A 25,936-nucleotide genomic window follows, 5' to 3' on the forward strand; every position below is an offset into this window, starting at 1 on the left:
GGCACCACCAGCCCGACGCCCTCGCAGTTCCTTTTTCCCTGGCAACTGCAACAGAGGGGCAGGCGGTCGGCTAATGGAATGGACATGAGCAACACCTCTCCAAGAACAACAGTTATAAAAAGGTAGGTAACTGTTTTTACTTCTTTGAGTGCTTGCTCATGTCAATTCCATTCTAAATGACTCACAAGCAGTATCCCTGGAGGTGGGCTCAGAGTTCACAGACGTGAGGCTTATAATGCTGCTATAATGAAGTCAGTGTTGTCTCGGGCTTACTGGGTAAGCACATAGTAAAACGTGAACATGTGAATGGATGACCAGGTAGTGGCCCTGCAGATATCAGGAATTGGCACATGGGCCAATAAGGCTGTCACTGAGGCTTGTGCTCTAGTTGAGTGGGTAGTTACAATCACCGGTGGAAGCCCCTTCGCCTGATCATAGCAAAATCGGATGCAGGAGGTGATCCAAGATGAGATTCTCTGGGTGGACCCTGGATGAACTTTCATCCTATCTGCCAACGTGACAAACAACTGCGTCAACTTGTGAAATGGCTTGGTCCTCTTGATGTAGAAGACTGGTCCTCTCCTGACATCTAGGGAGCACAACCCACGTTGCTCCTCAGACTTATAAGGATTTGGAAGAAGACTGGCAAGAATATGTCCTGGGTCATGTGAAATCGCGAAGAGCTTGAGCAGGAAAGCCAGATGCGGCCGCATTTGGACCTTGTCCTTGAAGGACACCATATAGGGCTGCTCCAATGTAAGTGCCTTAATCTTGGAGACCCTTCGGACAGAAGTTACCATCACCAGGAATGACACCTTCCAGGAGAGCAGAAAAAGGGAAGAGGATGCTGAGGGCTTGAATGGGGCATTTATGAGCTGTGTGAGTACCAGATTCAGGTCCCATGGAGGGACTGGGTCCTGGACTTGGAAGTAGAGCCACTCCAAATCTTTTAAGAACTGGACCATCATGTTTTGAGCAATGAATGACCTGCTCTGGAATGGAGGGTGAAAGGCTGATATGGCAGCCAAGTGGACCTTAATTGACGAAAGGGGCAAGACCTAGAGCTTGAGATGCATAAGGTAGTCCAGGACTAACTGCAGAGAGGCCTGCTCAGGCCTAACCCCTTGGGCCAAGACCCAGCACGTGAATCGTTTCCATTTGGCCAGGTAGGTTGCTCTAGTGGAGTGCTTTCTACTACCCAGTAGGACCTGCTGCATGCAGGCTGAGCACTCCTGCTCTTCAGCAGCTAACCACGTAGCAACCAAGCTGTTAGGTGCAGCACTGCTAGATTTGGGTGCAGGAGCCTGCCATGATTCTGGGAGAGGAGATCTTGCCAGAGAAGCAGCTGCACAGGGGTTGTTACCAACAGGTCCATCAGCATGCCGAACCAGTGTTGGTGAGGCTAAGCTGGGGCTATCAGGATAACTTTGTCCTGCTTGATCTTTGTGAAGAAATGGCACCAGTGGGAAAGCATACATCAGAGCCCCGGACCACAGGAGTAGGAAGGTGTCTGACAAGTAGACCCAGTTGATCCCCTGAAATGAGCAGAAAAAATGACATTTTCTATTCTAGCAAGTCGCGAACAAGTCCACCTGGGGAGATCCCCATTTTCAGAGGATCGTGTTGACCACCTTGGGGTGGAGTGACCATTCCTGGTGAGACAAGAAGGCTCAGCTGAGGTGATCTGCTAACATGTTCCTAGTTCTGGGGAGGTGCACTGCCATGAGATGAATTCTGAAGTCCCAGAGCCGACTTGCTTGTTGATATAAAACATTATGGCGGTGTTGTCCATCAGGACTTGAACCACCTTACTTTGTGAGTGGGGCTGAAAAATCTGACAGGCCAAGTGAACTGCCTCGAGCTCCTTGATATTTATGTGGAGAGAGCAGTTGACCCCTGACCAGTGGCCTTGTGTACTGAGCTCACCTAAGTGGGCTCCCCAGCCCGGGTCTGAGACATCGGAAACCAGAGTTAGTGATGGGGCCAGAGCCGCGAAGGGAACTCCCTGCAACACTGATACAGGGTCCAACCACCAAGTCAGTGATGACCAGATGTGGTACAGCACCTTGACTACCAGGTCCAGGCCGTGTCTGTTGGGGATATAGACTGACGCCAATCACGCCTGCAATGGCTGAAGGTGGAGCCAGGCACGACAGACCATGTAAGTACAGGCAGCCATGTGGCCTGGCAAGCATGGGCAGTGGTGAGCGGTTGGTCCCTTACATGGGAGCCCCCTTACATGGCTCGGAAATGGGCCTCCAGAAGGAAGGCTCTCGCCCGCGTGGAGTGGAGGACTGCTCCAATAAACTATTTGTTGCACTGGTAAGAAGGCTGATTTCTTTTCGTTCACTAACAGGCCCAGATCGCGACAGGTAGACCGCACCAGATAGAGACTGTTCTGCACTTAATCCCGTGACCTGCCCTAGATGAGCCAATTGTTGAGGTAAGGATAGACCTGGACCCCCCTCAATGCCTCAAGTAAGTGGCTACTGGGGCCATACATTTTGTAAATACCCATGGGGCTGACGAAAGGACAAAGGGAAGTTCCACGAACCGGAAATGGTGATGGCCCACCATAAAATGGAGGAACTGTCTGTGTCCTTGGAAGACAGATATAGAAATAAGCATCTTTCAAGTCAAGAGCAGCATACCAGTCTCCCAGATCCAAGGAGGGGGTGATGGAGGCCCATGAAACCAAGCAAAACTTCAACTTCTTGAGGTACTTGAGTCGCTGCAGGTCCAGAATGGGTCTTAGGCCCCCTTTTGCTTTTGGGATCAGGAAATAGAGGGAGTAGAAACCTTCTCCCCTCATTTCCTGAGGGACCTCCTTCATTGCCCCCAGGAGGTGGTCTACCTCCTGAATGAGGAGTTGCTAATGAGAAGTGTCCCTGAAGGAGGACAGGGAAGAAGGTAGGTGGGGTGAAAGGGTGGCCAAAAGCTGGAGAATGTAACCCAGCTACACAATCTCTAGCATCCAGTGGTCTGAGGTAACCTGCGACCAGACCAAATGATAGGGACGGAAACAGTTAAGGAAAAGATGGGATGGATCCAGGGAGTTGACTGGGGTGTTGCTCTCTAGCGCACCCTCGAAATGCACACTTCTGGCCCCCGTGGTGTTTTGCTGGTCCAGGTTGCATAGGTGAACAGGAGGAGGAAGGGTGACAGCAACTAAAACTAGTGTCCCTTCTCCTTGTAGATTCCTGCTGAGGCTGCCAAGTTCTTGACGGCAGGGGTGGCCGGAATTGCTTCCTCACCGACTGAGGTGCATGAAACCCCAGGAGCAAAGGGTGGCTTGAGTGTCCTTCTAACATGGGTGAAGAGGGTCTCGGGGTGGGCATCTGGCCCTCCACCTCAGCATCTGCTTGCACTTAGCGCAACGAGCCTGGTGCTGTTTGACGCTTGTCCAATGTGACGACCGATGATGGGTGAGATGGGGGCATCAGTATAAATGGCACTCCCCAGGCATTCCAGTAAGGCCATTGCGCTGGCCACTGGCCCTGCTGCCAGGATGGCATCGCTGAGGTGGACACAACCTCAGGAGGCTAGTCACGATGGTGCTGTCTTGGTGAGGGGCTGAACTTCCTCTCCATGCCGGAGGAATCCTCCTCTGGTGACCAGGTTGGGCCATCGATGTGGGTGCCTCGAGTAGTCAGACCAGTGGTAGGAGTAGGGAGAGCAACACCATGCTGGAGAGCCTCCCTGTGGTCTAGGCAACTGTGATAGTCGGTGTGGAGAGGGCAGGCGTGAAGATGACCAGTGCCGACCATACGGCAACTAGCACTTCCCTCTGGGAAAGTCCCAATGCGAGGACAGAGACCAGGAGCATGGTGCCAGCAATCTGTGGCGGCGAATTAGTGACCTGGGCTAGTGCAGAGGCCAGGGGTGCGGTGACAAAAGGCTCTGCCTGAGCTCTGGAGACCAGCAGCGTTCACTCACCTTTTGGGAGGCTTTCATGACTGGCTTGCAGGGAGCTTTTGACAGGTCCAATAATGCATGTGGTGCTGGCTGCAGTGGGAGAGTCCTTTGCTCTTTGGGCGCCAGGAAGGAGTTGACGCCACCATCAGCTTGAGTCCCCTACACTCCCCAGAGTCGGTGGTGGATTCCTTAGTGGGGTAGGAGGTCCCCTTGGGGACATGTCACCTTGCAGCTCCAGCATGGGCAGTGGCCCGAAAAGGGACCCAATGCGCCTTGGTCTGTCTTGCTCACTACAGGGTCCTGCTCCTTAGACTTCTTCTTGGGCACTGGCGAAGGAGATCAATCCTATGTAGAGCCCGGTGCCTGGGGAGTGCTATGCACCAAGGCCAAAGTGCTGGGTGTTGCAACTGGCCGGGCTGGCTCTGAGGCTGGGGGGAGAGCAGCCTCCATGAGGAAGGCCTTCAAACGAATGTTGCGTCCTTTTTGTGTCCTGGGATGAAAGTTCTTACAGATATTACCCTTACTTTGACTTGGTATTCCCCCAAGCACTTCAGACAGCTGCCGTGTGGGTCACTAACAGGCATAGGCCTATTACAGTCAGCACAGGGCTTAAAACCCGGGGACCAGGGCATGCCCTACCTGGGGCACAGTCCCCACCGGGACCCTAACTGACCGACTATAGTACATAATAGCTATTTACTAAGCTAATCTACATTAAACAAAACTATTTACAGCTGGAATACGAAGTCAAAAGGGAAAGAAAACACTGACCAAATGCCAAGCAAGGAAGAAAGGTGCTCCGACCAACCACCACAGGCGGTAAGAAGGAGCAGAGGGCGTAGGGCCGGTGTCGCCTGATATTCCAATGCATGGGTGCGGCACTGCAGAAGGCACCACAGCCGACCCTACAGATATTGCTAAGGCAAAAGTCTCCAACTGTGTAAGTGGGTGCACGCACACCTAGAATGGAATTGACATGAGCAAGCACTCTAAGAAGAACTGGGTATGTTTAGTTTAGAAAAGAGGACATTAACAGGGAACATGATAGCTGTTTTCAAATACTTGAAAGGCTGCCATTAAAAAGGTGGAGAAAAGCTGTTCTCTGTTGCCACAGAGGGCAGGACAATAGACAATGGGTTCAAGATACAGCATAGCAGATTTAGATTAAATCTCAGGAAAAACTTCTTAACTGCAAGAACAATAAGACAATGGAACAGACTGCCTAGGAAGGTTATGGAAGATTCTTCACTGGAGGTTTTCAAAAGGAGGCTGGATAGCCATTTGTCTTGGATAGTTGATATGCAAAAAATCCTGCATCTTGGCAGGGGATTCGATTAGATGACCCTTTCAGTCTCTTCTAACCTTATGATTCTATCATTTTATGACTGGAAAAACCCTGTGTGGTGTTTATTAGGGGATCCAAAAAGGGAAACTGAGGTGAGGGGCTACATGCAGGGCTGCCCAAGGCCACCAGGGGGCATCCATGAGGCAGCCACTCATCTACTATCTTTCATTGTTCAGATTCTCTGAAGTACAGCTTATCTAAGGTACACAGACAAAAAAACAGAAGTGTTTTGAAAAAGAAATTAGATTGATATTACATGCAAACATAGCACACCAGTGAATGGAATTCTGAAACTGACATGACAGCGTATATTTCATTCTGATTTTAAGAATTTAGCAGATTTTATTCTGTGTAGAACTAATTTAGTATCTTTCATTTATTACTGTATTTTAATTTTGAAATTCTTATTTCCTAACAGGAAATTTCTGTTTGTTTTGCATACGAGTATATAAATATTTGATGTGAGGCAATATAACAGTTGATGTTGGCTGCCTGACAAAGAACATGAACACAACTAAGAGAGATGTGGCACTGAAAATTTCCCTGCTCACCTCAAAAACATGGGAAGCGTTTTATAAAACTAAAACAGAACACTGATCTCTATAAGTGACTCAAGCCCCTCTCACTTTTAGCACGTGAGTGGTCCTAAACTCATAGGGGCTATACACATGCTTAAAGTTAAGCACGTTTCAATGCTTTGCTGAATATGGGATCTTAAAACATCTCTTCTTGATCACTTGAACTCTCAATTAGATAAACAAAAAGGATAGTCAGGGTATATCAGGATTGGATAATTAATCTTTCTATTCAGCAGAAGTTGTTATACACAGCATCATACAACCATGTTTCTCTCAACCTTTTCTACCTTAAGCAGACATCTTAGCTAGGTCAACATTAAGAACATAGTTTTTCTGCACTAGATAACAGATCAGACATATGCTTGCACGGATTAACTTAATTTCTAGGGGGAAATGGAAAGAGTTCTTCAGTGAAAGCCACTCTGTGATGTCTGTTGAATCCCCAAAGAGAGGCCACACCATTCAGTTATCTTGGACAAACAGCAGCTCCATGCTAGATGAGCGACTGAGCGCCCTGTGAATTATTTCTTACAGCAGCCCAGTTTAATGCAGCAGTAAGATGCATAAGATATCCCACCAGAAATCCACCTCTGCACACTGGCTAATACAGCACCAATGTGAATGCAGTTACGTGGGTCTGGCACAGATAGCATAGCTGGAGCATCCCCACAGCAAGAGCTAAGACACTCCAGCTATGCTAAGCTAACCAAGGCTAACTCTACAGTGAAGACATACCTAGAACAAACACTTGCTCCGGGGGAGGGGGGGGGAGGAGAGAGAGAGGTGGTAGCCCATTCTCACATAGCCACATGAAGGATCTTTCATTTTAGAGTATCACATACCAGTGATCATCAGCAATTAGCACCCCAGAGAGCTGGATATCATGATGAGAATTTGGTTTGTACTTTCCAACTGTAGTTTGTCCTTCTTTTATCATATACAGAAGCATCTCAGAGAGCTGGGGATCTTCATTGAGATTGACAAGGTTTGGCAAACGATTGTCCATCTTGAATGTAATTCCTGCTTTCTAGGTGATGGATTCAGAAAGAAAACGTTAGAGATTTATTTGTACGTATTTATCAAAAATACATCATTAAAGTCTGCCTACTGTACAATAGGTCAGCGTTTCTCAACCTGGGATTCGTGGACTGCTGGGGTTTCGCAAGGATACTCCTGGAGTTCCATAGGCCCTGCTGATCAACTCCTCCCCGTCCTTCCCAGTGCCTCCTGCACACCGCCGGGTGGGTGGTACAGGGGGCAGCCCAGAGTGGCTCACAAAGGGAGCACCATGCATAAGGTTTGCCTGACTCCTACCTGGTCTCCCAAGAGCCAGTTGGGCTGGCAGAGGTAGCAGGCAGGCCGAGCAGCAGCATTTGGTGGGGTGGGGGGGGGGAGAAGGACCTGAGCTGCAGGGGGGCAGTTGGATGAAAAGCCAAGCCAGGTCTCTTCTCTGAAGCAGGGGTGCCCACCCTGCCCCCTGATCCACTGCCATATGCAACCGTTGCTGCTTCTAGCCCCCCTGGAGCCCGAGGGGCAGGGGGGAGAAGAAGGAAGACGAGAAGGAGGCTGATGTCGGGTGTCTCCCACCCATGTACCTGGTCTCCATTGAGCTGGGGTAACAGGACGGGGAAATCTGTGTGTGTTGCTGTTTCTCTGGGTCAGAAGCTGCTGGCAGCTGCTTGTGTCTGAACAAGCCTTCAGGCCCCTGAACCTGAGTGCTTTATTAAAAAGAGTGCGTTCAACACTCACTCAGGTATGCAAACACACTCTCTCTCTCTCCCCCTCACACAGTCCCCCAAAACACACACACCAGGGCTCCCTGGATCTAGGTCAGTTTCACCACTTGGCTGTGCTGAGAGGTGAGCACCAGGAGCTGCTGCTCTCCTGCCCTCTCCTTACACAGCCCAGGTGGGGAGTGAAACTGGATGCAGGGAGCCCTGATGTCACTCCTTGCTCGCTCCTCAAAGCCGCCTGGGAGTGCGCGGCTCAGAGGAGCATCAGTCCAGTGGGGGAGCGAGCAGCAATGCCAGCTGCTCAGTCATTGCATCCACGTCAGTTTTCCCATGTGGGTGCAGGAGGGGAATGCAGAGGTTAGCGGCACAGTGCAGAGGTTGGGGAGCAGGAGGGAGGTGCAGGGGTAGGAGTGAAGGGGGTGCAGGGATTAGTGGCACAGGAGGGGAATGCAGGGGTTGCGGTGAAGAGGGCACAGTGCAAGGGTAAGGAGCACAGGAGGGAGGTGCAGGGATTGGGGCAAAGGGGGCACAGTGCAGGGGTTGGGGTGAAGGGAGGGTAGGGAGGCTATGGGGCCCAGGGTCAATGGTGCAGGGGGTGCATCATGCCCATGGGGCCAGGAGCACCAAAATGCAAGTTCGCCCAGGGTGCCATTTTCCCTAAGGCCAGCCCTGTGGTCGCCGCAGAACAGCTGTTCCCTGGCATGCAGGAGGCGCTGGGAAAGAGGGAGAGGAGAGGGGATGGGGCGCACTTGGAGGAGGGGGCAGACAGAGGCAGGGAATGGGGGGGGTGGGATCTTTGGGGAAGGTGTGAAGTGGGGGATTTGGAGGTCCACAAAAATTTTAAACCAAAATGGGGGTCCACGGGTTGCTAAAAAGTTTGAGAACCACTGCCGTAAGTAATTTATTTGAAAGCACTGACCTGAAGAGAATGAACAATATTAACTGCTTCTTGCAAAAGAGGAATGTAAACTAGGAAAGAGGATTCTTAGGCCAACCCCAATTCTGTGCATTAAGGGTTTTATTGGCGTTAAGCATTTTCTGTACTACTTTAATTCTTGTGAATAAAGGGCACCTGTAACTCCTTTGTTTCTTCAAATTTCCTTTGTTCTGCTTGTTCAAATTTTTCTTTCCACGACCTTAGCATATTAGGGAAAAAAATCAAAATTACTACTTTAGGCATATTTTATTCCAATATTTATAAAACTACTACTTACTATTCAGAAGACGTTAATGACTATCCCACCTTTGCATCTCTGCCATATCCCTCTCCTGTTGGTGGAGTTTTACCCTTAGAGATGTTATTTCTTGCAGATACTGTCTATATTTCTCAGGATCTGTATTTAGAGTACTTTTGCGAGCTGCTTTCAGTTTCTCAATTTCTGCTTTCAGTTCTACATTTGAAAAATAAAACATCTCTCAGCTTTTACACTAAACATAGGATCCTACATTAAGCAGGTATTTAATAAATAAAAAAAACATTCTTTTTGAACAGCAAGTCTGAAGATTTTATCCTAACTTTGGCAATATCCAGTGGAATTTATGTTAAATAGAAAGTATCCCATCTAAGTTTAACATCCCCATCTAGCTACAAAAATCTGCATTTGTTACTTTTAAGAATAGAGAAAATAATTTTATTTCATTACTCCTGAAATGTGAGACATTAAATAATCTACTGAACTGCACACTGAATTGTGCCTTTATATATGGCAAACCGATTGTTTTTGGTTAAAGTCTACAGGTCACTTTTATATCATGCTATTCTCTAAAACACACTGGTCACACCAATTGAAAAGATGTCCTCCAAGGAAGCATTAGCTAAATTAACTGATCAACTGGAGTGCTGACAATAGCTTATTACACTATACATCTGATTTCATTTGATTATACAGCACAGACAGATTCCAGTTAAATACTGCCAGATTTTCAATCTTTCAATCTGCATACAAATGTTTTTCAGGAAGCTGCTAATTTAAAACACAACTGATTTGCTCTCATATTACACGATGGTTCTTTTGTTTGCCATTCCATCTAAGCACTTTTTCATTTATATTATTTCCTCTGTGCAACACCTGCTGAATTATCACCTACTTTTGTTTTTATTTTTAAATGTAAAGAAAACAAACAGGTACTCTAATTTAAAAAGTAAAAAAAAATTCTACTGTGTGAATAAATCCCATTATAGATCTCCATAAAACCACATCAGCATGAATACCACACACCACTGGAGGTGGTAGTAACCCAATCCCCTCAGTAAACCTAACAAGGGGACAGAGTAACAATATGAGGGTAATGCCAGTTTTTATACCCCAGTTGCTACAACACTACTCATCTCTAGTATGACTGCAAGTTAGTCTGCACTTGCCTGTTGGCTGCAATACTTACGTTCCCCACAGGTAACACAATGATTATATATGCAGCTTTAAATTATTTCATAATTCAGACTGACTGAAGATCATAATAGTAAGTCTGTCTGACTCCACTTTTCTGCAAGAAAAGACTTTCCTCCTCCATTTTCAGTTAGCACTATATGACTAAATGCCAGAGAAGCTATTTTCTCTTCAAAAGGGAAACTTCAGGTTGAATGAACACTTATAGTCTACAAAATACAATGTCCTAAATAAGAGTACAATATCATGTGTCTAAGCAGATTGCTACTGACCCCACTCAGATGGAACAATAAAACTATTGAGAGTTAAGAATGGAGAATTAAGGTCCAGAATTTGATCTCCTTGTTCACACAGCATAGCAATTTAGTAGTACCATTGATTTCAATGACTATTAGTGCAGTACGGTACTCTATCATGTGAGAGTATATCACAATCTGACTGTATGTAAAAGCAACAGTATAGCTGAGATTTATAAGTGTACAGATCTTAGGAAATCCATCTTTAATTTGACCACCTTTCACTCATGTACTATAGTGTATCGCTGTGGGAATTGTACTGAATTTCCTGTCTCTTATTTAAAATCACAATCATAATATTGAATTACATGTAAAAAAAATAAGGTTAATTTCCTTGTTTCATAAACAAAAATAAACAGAAGGAAAACTTAGGTTTGCTTGAATGCACAACTGAAACGAACACATTTAACTGGATGCTGTGATATCTATACGATTGTACATTCAAACATATATACGGTACCTAATTACTGTAAACAGGGTATAGGTTCAAGCTCAAAAACAAAACCACCTATAAAAAACACCGAGATGTAAGTTTTTGAAACTGTATCAAAGAAAAGAGTATCTCCAGTTTAAAAGTATTAGTAGGCCTGTAAATTGTTTAAAGCCAGTTATTTAGAAAAAACTCTTAATGTTAAAATGAATAAACCTCAAATATGATGTCAATCATTACAAGAGGGTATTAATATCAACAAGTTAAAAATGCTTGCAAATAAAAAAATCCCACCTTACCTCTAATTAATTTAGCATTCACATTTTCATTTACTTTGGCAGTGTTGATTATCAAACGAGCTTGTTTAGCATATCTCAGAGTGCTAAGGGTTTCCTCTACATTGCTGGCAGCAGGACTTATTGTGGCAATCATGGTCGTTTTTGAATTTCCACCAAGGCTTTCCTTTAATAACCTTCATTGACAAGAAAATGAAACAATTATTTCCACCATAGAAACCAAATTAACTTCTCAAAATTCATAAGGGATTAAATACAAAAAAAATCCTGTGCGATTTACTATTTATTTCAAGATGATTTTCAACCAGGTATCCAAATCCAGAACATGAGCCTGTTCCTGCTTACAGATAAACAAAAAGTTTTTCTTACACTTAGAGAAAATTCAATCAACTACTTATACACCTATATAACTTCACTCTATTTACTTACCCTATTTTAAGACTCTTACAAACCATAGACACTCTTACATACAAGCATTTCTTTGCTTTCCATTTATGCCCTCCTCTTTTTGGAAAGCATTGATCCCAAATACCTAAATATAGCAGAAAAAACATGCCTGCCTTTGTTTATATTTTCACTGGTGCATCAACACTACGGAAGATTTCAAATGAGTATGTTTTAAGAGTTATGGGAATAGGTCATAAATCAATTTTTGGTGCAATCAACATGACATTGCTTTCATTTTTTAGTGACAAAACTGCATTAAAATGGATTTAAATGGTCTATAATTCAGATTACATTCCCCAGCAAGTTTAATAGCATTAACTTTATCTCATAATGATCTCATACCAAATTACACAATCCTTGTTGCCTTCTCATTTAAATTTGCCAACGACTTCTAGTTCTTCGAGCAATTTACAAGACAGTACACCTAGCTACAGAGTGGACAATGAGAGAGGAATGCGGAAGGAGAAATAGTTTTTACTTTGCCCAAGTTCTTTTCCATTCCTGAATTAAAAAAAGCTTCTCTCCCTGTGCATTTTTACATCTGTCCCACTTCAGATTTAGTATTTATGACAGTTGCCAGAATGAAGAAATGGAAACTAAAGTCCTTTATTTACAGAAAGCCCTATTCTGACTAAAATAAACTTGGGTGTCAGGCATGCATAAGCCCCAGGCCACTTGCCTCTACCAGCTGAACTATAGGAGACAGATGAATGGTATTATAAGAACTACTCAGCTCACCAACAATTCATACTTTTAGGGTTTGTCTTTGATCTTAAAAAAATTAGCCGATTCCCAGGTGCATGACACTGTGGAATAGTTCAGTGCCAGTAATGAGGGCTGAGAGAAAGGATTCTGGCTGCTGGGAGGCAGAGATGGGATCAAGACCATATAGAGTCCCATCCATGCCTCCTCTCATTCACTCTGTGCCTAATGTGACATGCCCACCTGTCACTAGTTTGATCAGGCCAGCAACCTGCTGAAAAATCTGTCTTTAGGAGAGAAAGAACCATCATGGAGCCAAAAAGGCAAGGCCAGCAAATAACAGAATATACGCAGGGAATAGGAGATTGTTTCCTCTCTTGTGGGAGGGAGTTTTAGTACTCAACAGATGCTAAAAATGTGAAAGCTGTCTCTTCAGAGTCAGAAGAAAAAGGGAACAGCAAAGAGATGAGGGCACTGTTAAGAGAAGAAAAGGCATCAGAAACACATTTCTTCATCTACAGTACAGAACACTGAGGAAGAATATACCAGTCCTCAAAACGCACCCACAATTAGCAGAACATGAAAATAAAAATATTTTTCAAGTTTACTTTACTTCATCCAATAGTTATTTCATACAATTTATAGAAGTGAGAGTCTACGGATACATGAATCTACAGTCTGATAAAAGTCTCATCTTTTTGTTTTCCACAGAACCAAGATTACTTTATAGTAGCTCTTCATGAAATATACATACCACGTAAGGACAGATTCCCGATAAGGAATGAAAGCTCTCTTTCTGTTCTGAGATTGCTCAGAAAGCGCAGAAATAACTTTCCCCAGAGTCAGCAGTGATTTATTAATACTCACACCCTCCTATATAAAGCAGAAATAAAAATAAATGCACAACCTCATTCTGAATATAAATTACTACTACTTAGATTTTTTTTTTAAATGAGCAAAATTGCTAGCAGGCTAGCAGCATTCTCCTGTGAACCTATCCTGTTAGCAAGTGGTGTTGGTCGTATCGGGAGATGCTAAGTGAATCATGCTGACTCTCTGATGCAGATGTAGTGTATTGAATCCACCACTGATATAATGGAGATGAGAGTAGCCCAGAAGGATCTTCAATCTGATGTAACAAAGACCTATGTTTTGGACTAAGCAGTTCCAAGGAGCAACGTTGGAGAAGGCTGGGGAGAAGACTTGGGATAAATTTTATCTTACTGTAAACTTTTTTGCTTAATACAGCCAAACCCCAGGAAGTGGCGAGTTCTGACTCTGAATAGTGTATAGACTGTTTTAGAGCAGGTTAGGAAAGGTACTGCACATACAGAGCACTCCCCTCCCCCATTCTTTTTAAGCTTTATTGCATTATGAAAACAGAGTTAAGCAAGTGCTTTCTCCCGTTTTAGACATAAAAGAATATTCAGCTTTGTAAAGTTACAACAAATGTGTGACATATGGGATAAAAGCTAAAGCAAGCATTTAATATCTAGCCTTTTGGAAGAGAATTAGAATACAAAACCACAGCTGTCCAAGCCTCCTATACAAAAATCACCAAAAAGAACCACTATTTCCTGTCCTTTATTTTTTTTAAATGCTTATTTATATTTACGTATAATCAAGTCAAGTTAAAGGAGATGTAATGTTTTCCCCATAGATTCAGTATTTGTACTGAACCTGTGATGTGAGACTCAGATCAATACTTTACATACATATATATTTTAAACAGTAAAACTGTTAAGCAACTAAAGCAAGAAGTTAAATTTAACTATGAATAGTACAGAATATTCAGCAGACATTACATACATTATTTTTTTCTGATCTTGTGAAAAGACCAGAGCAGCAATGCGAAAGACACCGTTACATCAAGATTCATTCAACACTGAGACCAACAGGTCTTCTCTTACAAGTGCAGACCTAAAGCATTTTCATTTCATGGCCTCACAACACTGTATTCTTTGGGACAAACCATATGTCACAAAACTGTAAATGCAGTTTACCTTCAGCCTCTCTTCACTGGTCTGAGTTGGAGAGCAGCGTTCACTGCCTGCTAGATCTATTAGATTTATGCGACTGGTAATCCTATGATCATGCTCTTCTCCTTCCACAAATTCTGTCTAGGGGGGGGGGGGGGAAAAAAAAAAAAAAAAAAAGATTACTGCACTTAGTCTGCAAAATTAAATGTTTTTCTATGACTCATCACCAAAATAAAAACCCTGTGAAGAGTTAGATCTATCATGCTATTCACTTTTAAACAATATGTTAAACATTTTCTCATTTTATTTTTTTTTAAATGAGAGTGTCATTTAAAATATAGCACAACTTGCAACAAGAAAAGGAGTAAGGCGAGGATAGTAAATAATATCAGAGACAAACACCTGAGGATTTCCGGTAGCACACCTGCATAAGGAGAATTTGTAAAAAGTGAAAGGCAGCCTAGAAGTACATTTTGGTACCTCAGCTTGGGAGCGTATCACGACTACTACTCACTTGGGCTTCAATCCAGCACCCGTTGAAATCACTAGAAGTGGTCTCTGACTTCCATTGGTGCAAGACTAAACCACTGGTGAGTGAAAAGGACACTGACCTGTCTTCCCCGTCAGGGCATATAGAGCAAAGCATGGTGATGGCAGCAACTGAGGAAAATCAGGGGGAAGAAAAAAAAAAAAAAAAAATCTGTGGGAGGAAAAAATTGGAGGCCCATAGACTTGGGAAGAGCTCTGCTTCACCTTCTGCTCCACCCTCGTCTCTCTGTGGAGGGTGTCTGTATCCTACATACAAACTGATGGGGGGAAGAGCAGAGTCATGTCTGCTAGGGATAGGTGCCACTGACCTGAGTGCACAGGTATGTTTAGGTAGCTTCTCGTTTAACAGTCCCTGGAACACTTTGCATTATCCTATCTCTGACCCAGGTCAGGTATGTTGGAGACATCACTGGGACAAACATTCAAAACTGTGTATTAAAGAATTATCTCCCCTTGCTATAACTGAACCATGAACCTATTTGTATAGTGAAATAAGTATATATAGTGCAGAAACATTAGAAAAGCAGAGTCCTGAAAAGTTTACAGTACGACTCAGACATGTTTACAATGTGCATTTAAAAAAAAAAAACTAGTACCGTGAGTATATAAAATAAACCAGACCTGGCTATTTAGAAAGCAGGACTACTACTACCTTATTTATCCCAGTATATTTAACACAACTCTCCCTTACTTCATTCTTTTCTAGGCAGCACACGATAATTGAATTTTCCACCACTACATTATTGCAATAACTAAAAAGAAAAAAAAGGCACTCTATACCTTTGTCTGTGTCATCACAAGGGAGAAGACAGAATGAGATCTAGAGCTCTTGTCATTCATGCCTGTGGCAGCAGTTGCTCTCTGTTTATTTCCTAGCTCGAGCCAACTCTGATAATAGAGATAAGAGACAGGATATTAAGTGGAAGGATTCTGTGAACAGTTAACAAAAGTTTAAAGAGCTCTGCAAAAATGAACAAATATACTGGTATTAGCAGTAGCAGGGGCCACTAAAAGGAAAATTTTGGTAGCTCACAAAATACTTTTGGGATGTAAACTATGTAGGATGCCAACATTAATCAATGTTTTGAGCATTATTGATGCATTTTTTTCTCCTCTGAACACAGGGGTCAAAATGGAGCAAACTTTTTGAGACCCTGGTGTTAGCACAAGGAAAAATGGAATCACTACTACTTTTGTCTAAACTTAAATGAGAAATTAAAATGAGAAGTTTAGGCCCCGATCCTGCAAGTAACTTCACTTGGGCACAAGGGTCTGCCCACACGTAATCAGCTGCAAGATCAGATAAGATGTCATAGGCTAACGGACTAGGCTTTGTAAGCTCATGTTTATCATCACTGAAAACAAGCATTCAGGAGTAAAGAAAGGAGCAATCATGAGGCAAGAGAAAGATTTCTACTTACAGCTATTAGAAGACTGATTTTTATTACTTAAAAACTTCATCTTACCTTGATATCAGAATAAGAACTGACCATGTTCCTATAAAACAAATAAATAGTTCTAGTTCAAAACAGTTCATTTTGTTTACAAAAGTCATTAATGGTTTAATTTTTGAAAAAATTTACTGAGTTATAGACAAATACATATACTAAAGCTGAACTTCATCAAGGTACTATACAAGCCTAAGTATCTACCCCAGCAAGATTGGACAGGATCTTAGGCCTTGATTTGGCAAAGATTTACATGTGCTTAATTTTACTCACTGTGAGCAGTTTCTATGGCCTCCATGAGATTATTTACAGTTCATAAAGTTAAGCATGTGCGCAAGTCTTTGTAGAATAAAGGGTCCTGCCCATTCCTGCTAGGGTTGACCTTTACATCTGCAGAGCCTTTATTAAGTCAACGGTACTGCACAAGGGCATAAAAACAATAGCTAGCATATTGCCATATAAGGCCAATGTATTTACTAGAATTACAATAGTTAAGGCTTACGCTGTCAAGTCTTCCACATATGGCCCCAATACTGGATGTTCTCTAACACGGAGCTGTTGAGAATAATTGTTTAAAAAAAAAAAAAGTGATTCAAATATATGAATTTGTCATAACAATTATGCAACAATGTAATGAAAATATAAGTGAAAAATTATTTTTCTACATGGCATGGTATGAAGGGGTTTTTTTTGGGGGGTGGGGGTGGGAGGAGGTCTTACAAAAATAATTCAATAAATGCTCCAGAATAACATCATTACAAGAACAATAAAACCTTTATTTTACCAGAATAACTGAAAATGAGTTCTCAATTACAAAAGTAACCAGGCCAAAATAGGTCACAAACTGGAATACACTGTTGCTTTCCAGATAGGACTGAAGATGTAACAATGTGTGGACAAAATAAAATTGAGGAAAATTCATAACTGGGATTTGCTATAAACTCTCTTTACTACTTTGACACTGAAGTTTTAAAAATACCTGCAACACACTTCATTACCTGCCCAAGTCTTAACAGAAATTTAGCCCAAGTTCATCAGCAAACGTATTCTGCCAAAATCACCATCCAACCTAATCCTCCCAATTTAATAGAGCTGTAGGGTGCTCTGCAGAGAACTAGAATAAAAAAGTGCTGAATATAAATGAATGCATTTCACTAACAAGTGCTGTGTATGGGGGGGGTCTCTTCTTCTCTTCAGCATTCCTTGGTTTAGTAATCTCTCTCTCCTCTTCATTTTGTTTTTTTCCCCCACTCCTGTCATTTAATTTACTCTCTCTTATTTATGATCTTCTACTTTTACAGGCAGCACAAGATCCTGAATTGTCCTCTTTCATGTTTGTTTTTCCCCTTTGATCTCAATATATCAGAGGGATAAATACCAGAGAGGGAGAGGAATTATTTAAGATCAGTACCAATATGGACACAAGAACAAATGGATATAAACTGGCCACCAGTAAGTTCAGACTTGAAATTAGATGAAGGTTTCTAACCATCAGAGGAGTGAAGTTTTGGAATAGCCTTCCAAGGAAAGCATTGGGAGCAAAACACCATCTGGCTTTAAGATTCTACTCGATAAGTTTATGGAGGAGATGGTATGATGGGATAACGTGATTTTGGTAATTAATCGATCTTTAAATATTCATGGTAAATAGGCCTAATGGCCTGTGATGGGATATTAGATGGGTGGGATCTGAGTTACCCAGGAAAGAATTTTCTGTAATATCTGGCTGGTGAATCTTGCCCATATGCTCAGGGTTTAGCTGATCACCATATTTGGGGTCAGGAAGGAATTTTCCTCCAGGGCAGATTGGAAGAGGCCCTGGAGGTTTTTCGCCTTCCTCTGTAGCATGGGGCACAGGTCACCTGCTGGAGGATTCTCTGCTCCTTGAAGTCTTTAAACTCCGATTTGAGGACTTCAATAGCTCAGACATAGGTGAGAAGTTTTTCGTAGGAGTGGGTGGGTGAGATTCTGTGGCCTGCATTGTGCAGGAGGTTAGACTAGATGATCAGAATGGTCCCTTCTGACCTTAGAATCCATGAATTTGTTCAATGCTTCCTTCTAAACTTTCTTTCCCCATTCTGCTTTCCCCAGCCCCACTCCATAGTGCTACGTCTTCACTGCAAAGAGGTGTTTTTACATCCAGGTAACTATCTTGATGTAAAATCCTAGTGGAAGCAAGGCATTGTCGTTTTTATGTCAGTGTAGCTAGTTTAAGTCAATTCTAGGTAGGGGAAAAATAAGATTGATCTTGACCGGCTACATCAATGTGAAAATTATCTGTACCTTGTCTCCACTAGGATTTTACACCAAGATCTCTCTCAACGTAAAACACATTTTTTTTTAGTTAAAACAAAGCCTTAAGGTTTATGTACACTAGGATTTAAAGATGTGTTATTAGATCATATTAGTTAAACCAGTCTAACAAATGCCTTCTAGGACAAGTTGTTCTTTAACACAATTTAGTAATTTAGCAACTTGCCTTGCTTCCATAGAGTTTCAAAAGGAATTAATTAGCTACTTGATCTAACATCACACCTTTAAATCCTACTTAAAACAAGGCTTTAAGGCTGAAGTCTGTGTCAAGCAGAGACCTCTGCTCTGCTCCTTCAAAGCAGGGGGAGGTATACATGAGAAACCCCAAAATGTAAATGTAGAAGAGGACAAAAAAACCCAAACCCAAAATCCTAGAATTGGAGTTAGGGAAATGAGAGATAGAAAAATCAATGTATCAAATCACAATTTTGGGGAAGGGATTAAATGTCCGTTTCTTTCAGATGCTATCAGCTTCTACTAATTTGGAATGAAGTAGGGTTGCCAATTTTGGTTGGACATACTCATGGAGATTTCATCACATGACAATCTTTAATTAATGATTAATCTTTGTCCTAGAGTTTCCAGGTATTAATCCTAGAGCGATGGCAATCCTCCCTACAAAGACGACATTCAGAGAGCAATCCTCAAAAAAGCAAATTCCTCCATTTGGAGGAAGACTGATGGGCAAAATTAAATTAAAGCCCTAGCTGCAGATTCCAGCTTTCTCACAATGTTACTTTAATTAGAAATAACCTTGGCTCTGTTTTTAACTTCTTCTATGAAGTGGCATCATCAATATCAGTAGCAGAAAGGTGGACAGATTAGTAACAGCATTTGGGTGAACCGAGACCCCCAAAATCAGTGTATATTTCTTCATTTTATCGCTCAAAACTTTTTGGTCATGCAGTAGTGAAGAAAAAAATCTAGTCTGCAAAATATTCCTCAGTTAATATTTAACAACCTTAATCTAAAAACTACCTTATAATTTGACAATATTTTATTGAAACTGGCATAATAATGTATTTTTAAAATTCGTACCAGTATAAATCCTAGGCACTGAGTACATAGCTAAAGATGCTTCATAGCAGTCCAACGTGTGTACCATCTTCTCTGTAACTCTTCTTTAGTAGGAGCATTTATAACAAGGTAAAATATTAGGAGATGTGCTCATTGCTTTCTTCTTGCTTGCTTGCTCGCTCATCACACAACAACATTGGTACATAATCTACCTATACCACAACTTCCAAGCTTGCCTGACAGGAAGCTTACAATATCCTTCCAGTTAGAAGACAGGTGCCACTACATCTTATATATTGACAGATATATTAAGTATGTATATTATGAGTAGTAACTTACAGGTTGTTTCTTCTGTCCATTTTCAGCTTTAAAGATGAGCAAATCATGAATTTTCTCATTGTAGACTTCAAAATAGCTCATTTCAAGATGGTACAAAATCTAATTAAAAAAAAAAAGTCAGATATTCTGCCAGACTTCTTTTATCATTTCCAGCCAACAAATGTAATGGAAGCTGCAGGTATTCTACACCACCAGTGCAAGCTTTTATTTTGAAGTCATCTTCCAACAGCAGCAAGATCCTAGACAAGAAATCTTAAGTATACAAACTTATTACAATTCTATCCACTGCTTTCCCCAGCTGTGAAATTTGAGATTTAAAAAAAAAAAAAGTGACATGTCAACATTGTGCTTTTAATACATTAAAAAGTTTTATTCACTCCTGCAGGAGTCCCATATTCTTTTATGGACTAAGCTTCCACAGTATGATAAATACAATACATGAAATAAAGATTCTGACTGGTAGAGCTGGCACACTTAGGTGATTTTTTACCTTGCCTCAGAAAAGGGACATGCATCGTTATAACTGGTATCCACAATTATCTTAATTTATTGAATGAGAATTTTTCCATGACAGTACTCACCCCTTCCCAAACTCCCATAGTATTTACAAAATTGAAATGTGTTGTTTAAGGAGCAAAGACGACTGAAGTTAAACACTGACAATACAGAGGAAAAATAGAACTTAGATGATTTATGGCAACAGAATCACTTATTCACAGCACATAAGCATAGACAGTCATTTATATCCACTCTATTGGCATTCATTAGAAATTATAATTTGATACTCTTTATTGCTAAATTCAGCAGCATACTAATTAGATTCCTCAATGCCTAACAAAACTTTTATAACTTCTGTGCCTCACAGTAAAGCAAAATGATTTATATGCTTTGTAGCTGTGAATACCAATATATTTATGTATGCTGATGTGCTGAATAATACTTTGGCAATAGATAAAGAAATCTAAGCAAGTTAAACAAAGAAACCTTCCTGTATAAACTTCACTCAAAATTACCTTCACTATTTTATAATCAGCAAAACTTAAAATTTAGTCACCAAACACTTGTATGCAGCCTTTTCTGTCCTATAAGAAAGCAATTATATGTTCTTGATCTCTAAATTTATCTTTACATATGTGGACAATAGCATCAAAGAAGATGTGAAAATAAGCCAGATGTTCCTCTATTTTACATTTAATATCTCCTTCAATAAACTTTTTCAAAAATCAGATTTATAAATTGAAGAAAAATATTCAAAACATTCTTTCTAGGGAGCATCCATACCATTCTTACCAAGGACAGTATCTTGTATTTGTAAGAAGGTAAGATTTAGATGTCTCAGGCTCTCTAGTCTAGGTAAAAAAAGAGGTATAATACCAAAAAACAGTGCTCTCTATCAAATTATTAGGAATTCAATCTTAGCAAAGCCTGAACCCCAGTAACCATAAAAACAAGAAAAGCACATCTCTGGAGGAACTTCTTGTGATAAGAATCACTCAACAAAACCCCAATCCATCCTTCTCTCTAGAAAGCATAGGTATACACGGTGTATACATACCAAGTTATTATCATCGCCACATACAGATTAGCCATTGTCTGAAAGCATCTTAACCTGCTCAGCAGCCCTGGTGACCCTTCTGCTAGACTTCCTTACAAAGATTCCAAAGCAAAATTATAGAAGCTGTAGTACATGTTTCCAACTAATTGCAGATTCTTCAGTTTGGATCATTTCTTGTTTGTTGATCTCTCCATCATTATTATTATTATAGAAATTATTATACATTTGTAAGGTAACTCCATTCTCTTCATGTGTAATAATGCCTGCATCTATAATTTTCACTCTGTGTATCTGAAGAAGTGGGTTTTTTACCCACAAAAGCTTATGCCCAAATAAATCTGTTAGTCTTTAAGGTGCCACCGGACTTCTTGTTGTTTTTGTGGATGCAGACTAATATGGCCACCCCGATACGTTACTCTAGATAGCACCAGTGCAACAGATGTAACAATGTTGCCTTCTAGAGTTTATAACATAGACTCCAATATGGAGTATTGAAAAAACTCCCCACTAAATTATAATTGATCCTTTCCTGAAAGAAGCAAACAAGGTATCACAGAGGAACAAAAAACAACAAACAGCCATTTGTTGTCCTGAGAAATCAAGAAGGTTATTATACTGAAGGATATCACCCATATAAACTGTATGATAAGACAGATTTGAGGTGCTGATGCTCAAACAACAGAAAGGCGGCCTCCATTTGACCATGGAAGTTACTGTACCAAAACATATATGATGTACGTGAGTATTAAGAGAAACTTTGGGACAAAGCTTGCATTTTATCTTTGTCCTCCAAGTTTCTATCTGCGCTCTGGGACTCTACTTTTTGCCACTTTTCCTTTGGATAATGAATCCAGGCTAAAGGGCCTAGAGACTTTATGGAATGCTCTTCCAACTGTGGATTCAGTAGATCAGCTAAAAGTAAGCGCTTGTCTAAACACAAAAGTTATACAATACAAGCATGCTTTAGTCTTTCCCATCTTAAAAAAAAACAAAACAAAAAACCCACCACCTTTAATCCCACTTGTCTTTCCAACTACCATTCCTTTCATCTGTAAATTCATTGAACACACCGTCTACAATCATTGCCTGGAGTTCCTCTTCTCCAATTCCATCTTACACCACCTTCAATCCAGCTTCTGCCCTCTATACTCCGCTGACCTTGCTCTCGCCAATGTCTCCAGTTACCTCTTCTTAGCCAAATCTCAGAACCAGTACACCATCCTCATTCTCCTTGACCTGTGAGCCGACTTTGAAATAATCAACCAGGCTCTTCTTGCAGTCTTGTCCCGCCTTGGCTTCTATGAAACTTTACTGTCCCTGTTATTCTCCTACCTTTCTATTTGCTCCTTCTGTGTGTTCTTTGAAGTATGCCCCTCATCCCCCCTTCCAACTGTGTGTTCCCACAGGGCTCTGTCCTTGGTCCCCTTTGCTCCCTCTACATCTTGTCTTTGTATAATCTCAACTGTAAATACAAAAGTTCTACCAGCATCTTTGTGCTGATGACCCTCAGGTCTCTCAAGCACAGGCCTGTCTCCTTCTGTCCAAACTAAAATCTTAGCCTGTCTCTGATACCTCCTCATGGATATCCAGCTGTCAGATCAAGTTCAACATGGCTAAAAAAGCTCTTCATCTCCCACCACACACGATTTGCTTTTGCAATCACTGTAGACATCACCACCAGTCTGTCTGTCCTATCGATCAGGCCCATGCTCTGGGTGTCATCTTCGACTTGGACCTCTCTCAGGTCTTCACAGCCAGGCTGTGTCTCAATCTTGTCAATTATTTCTGCATAACATCTAAGATATAGTTTCTCCTCCATCCACAAAGCTAAAACATTCATCCAGGCTGTCATCTCCCATCTCAATTAGTACAACATCCTTTTCTCTGGATATGAAAAATGCAATCTTGCGGCACTGATATCCATTTAGAATTCTGCTGCAAAGATCACTTTCCTAGTTCAGCACTTGGATGCTGTCACCTCTCTTTTTACACCCCTCCTCTATCACATCAAACATAAGCTACTTGTTTTCACTTTGAAGGCCCTTCACAGCCAACCAACCCCCATCCACAAAGCTACCTAATTATCCTCCTTGAAATATCTCCTTTAAATGTTCTTTTGTCTTGATACCTACAAAAATCTTGACAATAGTTAAGGTGCTGGTGTACCAAGACCACTGCCTATCATTCTGCCAGTATTGTCTCACTGTTTCCTTGTACTCCTCTGCTAGTACATCTTTATCCATTGGACGTCTTATATTTAGGTTGCAAGCTCTCCGTCTTTGTTTTGCATTTGCACAGGCCCTAGCACAATGGTCGATAACTAGGGCCCTTAGGCACTATGATAATACAAATAGCTAAAATGGTACAACCCCATTAATGAGCATGCAATTATATCAGTATAAAGGTGCTTATAATGGCACAGCTATTCCCATCTGGGAAGGGGAATAAGCTATACTCAAGTATGAGACACCTTTACACTGATTAAAAAAAAAAACCTAGGAGTACTTCTGGCACCTTAGAGGGCAATCCAAATAAATTTGTTAGTCTCTAAGGTGCCAGAAGTACTCCTAGGTTTTTTTGCTGTTACAGACTAACATGGCTATCACTCTGAAACCTTTACACTGGTAACTACAGGCACTCAAGGGGTTGCGTCAGTATAACTATTTTTGTAAGAGAGTCACATACACAGATACAAAAAGTGTGTGTAGATCAGGCCTAAAAGATTGTTCTTAAGTAATCATGGAGCTTTATGTGAACTAAAAGACGACTTCACAATAATTTTAATATAACCAGAGACAGTTCATCTAATTGTTCAAACTTTGGTTCTTTTTCATGGTTTCCTTTTTTCATATTATGCTCACCTGAGTTTATCCCAAAAGTAATTGTTGTAATAATTTTAATGAAGAAGGGCTTACATTCATTAAGTTAGGAAAGGATTGCATATTTGTCTTTTCAATAGCACATACCATAGCAAGAAAACTGAGGTCTTGACATTAAATAAGCTGTGCTAAGTAAACAAAAAGGCCGCTACACAGTGCGGACTTGTCCAATAGTAAGACATTGCCAAGACTAGGGAGAGGGAAACCCAGAATAACCTCTGCCATTTACACTGCGGATCTCTTAAATCTCTCAAAATTTCAGAATCAGAAAAGTTGAGAGAAGGGATGTTTATTTTTAAATAGAGTAAAAATAGCTACCATAAGGCTATATCATTAACAGTTATTATTGAGTTTCATTTTTATACATCAACATCAGATGTGCTAAGATTTTTATTTACCCCTCTTTCTGTAAAAAGAAAAGGAGTACTTGTGGCACCTTAGAGACTAACAAATTTATTTGAGCATAAGCTTTCGTGAGCTACAGCTCACTTCATATGCATCCGATGAAGTGAGCTCATGAAAGCTTATGCTCAAATAAATTAGTTAGTCTCTAAGGTGCCACAAGTCCTCCTTTTCTTTTTGCGAATACAGACTAACACAGCTGCTACTCTGAAACCCCTCTTTCTGTAAATTTTTATCTTTTACATACAAAAAGTATATATAAAAAAATTACCTAGCCTTCTGGTACGGAACCAATAGTATGTACAAATTTCTTTTTGCATTATTCCTGATATGGGACTAGCACAATATATTATTTGGATTGTCTAGAGAACGTTACTTGTCAGTTTTAGCAAAAATAAAATTTAAAGCAGCAGCAGAGTACAGAAACGAGGAGGAAGTAAGATACCACTAAAGAGCAGAATGACAGGAATAAATATCAAAATCCTTGATAACAATATACTATAATTCAATACATCCACAATAGAAATAAGCTTTCTGACAATACCTGTTGTGTGTCCATTTGTGCTATTTGAGTAAAAAGATCTTCACAAAATCTTGGAATTATTCCTAGTTCTTCACCAAATCCCATCATCCTGTAATTACAAAAGAATGTGTACAACACACAATTAGTTTTTTAGAAGACGTTTACATTTATCTGCCTAATGTAAATATTAATTATGTTGTAGTTAAGACCATATTACAGTTCAAATCCCAGATGCATTTCTAAATTATACAAATACTTAATTACAGAAACAAATGAGACTTTTTTCCCCCCTGAAAAAACGTTATCAATACCTGACCTGGTGCATACAAACCAATTTATCCCCAGATTCCAAATTGAAGTTTATGGGCCTCCCTTTCAAGTCCTGTCTACCAGTCCAACTTCTTGAACTCATTACTACTAATTTTATGAAAAAGTCATACTTAACACATTTCAAAGTATACCAACATTTATAAAAAGCAATGCATAGAGGCCAATTCACTTGAAAATCACAAATTTGTTCAAAAATAAGTCTGGCATAGTTGTTCCAACACTAATCGCCTCATCATCTCCAGTTCATACCCTTCTTGATTTGAGTTTTGCATCTTTAGTTCAATTTAATTTCAGTTTCAATTTGAAAAAAATACACATTAACTTGGCTAGTAAATGTTTACATTCATATCTGCAGTAGTATAAAGAAATCTGTTCTGAAACTACAATCCCAGCACAGTACTAGTTTATGTCAAAACATTAAAACGCTGTAAAATATGACCTTGTTTAACATGAAAATGAGTACTGTTCTCTTC

The 25,936-nt window shown here is 41.0% G+C and overlaps 1 protein-coding gene across 8 annotated transcripts in view; it reads right to left on the reverse strand.

Moving 5' to 3' along the window:
• Positions 1-25,936, reverse strand: part of KIF14 (kinesin family member 14) — a 130,704-nt gene that overhangs the window by 100,185 nt on the left and 4,583 nt on the right. For all 8 annotated transcript variants that reach the window (XR_006273758.1, XR_006273759.1, XR_006273760.1 and 5 more), the window contains exons 3-13: positions 25,155-25,242; positions 19,775-19,873; positions 16,608-16,660; positions 16,124-16,154; positions 15,438-15,545; positions 14,133-14,249; positions 12,884-13,002; positions 10,984-11,156; positions 8,815-8,962; positions 8,644-8,707; positions 6,681-6,865 (exon numbers count right to left, since the gene is read on the reverse strand). Coding sequence is in view for 4 of the 8 variants with exons in the window: in XM_043490878.1 (XP_043346813.1) it covers positions 6,681-6,865; positions 8,644-8,707; positions 8,815-8,962; positions 10,984-11,156; positions 12,884-13,002; positions 14,133-14,249; positions 15,438-15,545; positions 16,124-16,154; positions 16,608-16,660; positions 19,775-19,873; positions 25,155-25,242 (1,185 nt within the window). In the remaining 4 variants the exon portion in view is untranslated. The remainder of the gene's footprint in view (positions 1-6,680; positions 6,866-8,643; positions 8,708-8,814; positions 8,963-10,983; positions 11,157-12,883; positions 13,003-14,132; positions 14,250-15,437; positions 15,546-16,123; positions 16,155-16,607; positions 16,661-19,774; positions 19,874-25,154; positions 25,243-25,936) is intronic.

Source organism: Dermochelys coriacea, chromosome 8 (assembly GCF_009764565.3).
Source record: "Dermochelys coriacea isolate rDerCor1 chromosome 8, rDerCor1.pri.v4, whole genome shotgun sequence".
In the NCBI taxonomy this organism is placed as follows: Eukaryota; Metazoa; Chordata; order Testudines; family Dermochelyidae; genus Dermochelys; species Dermochelys coriacea.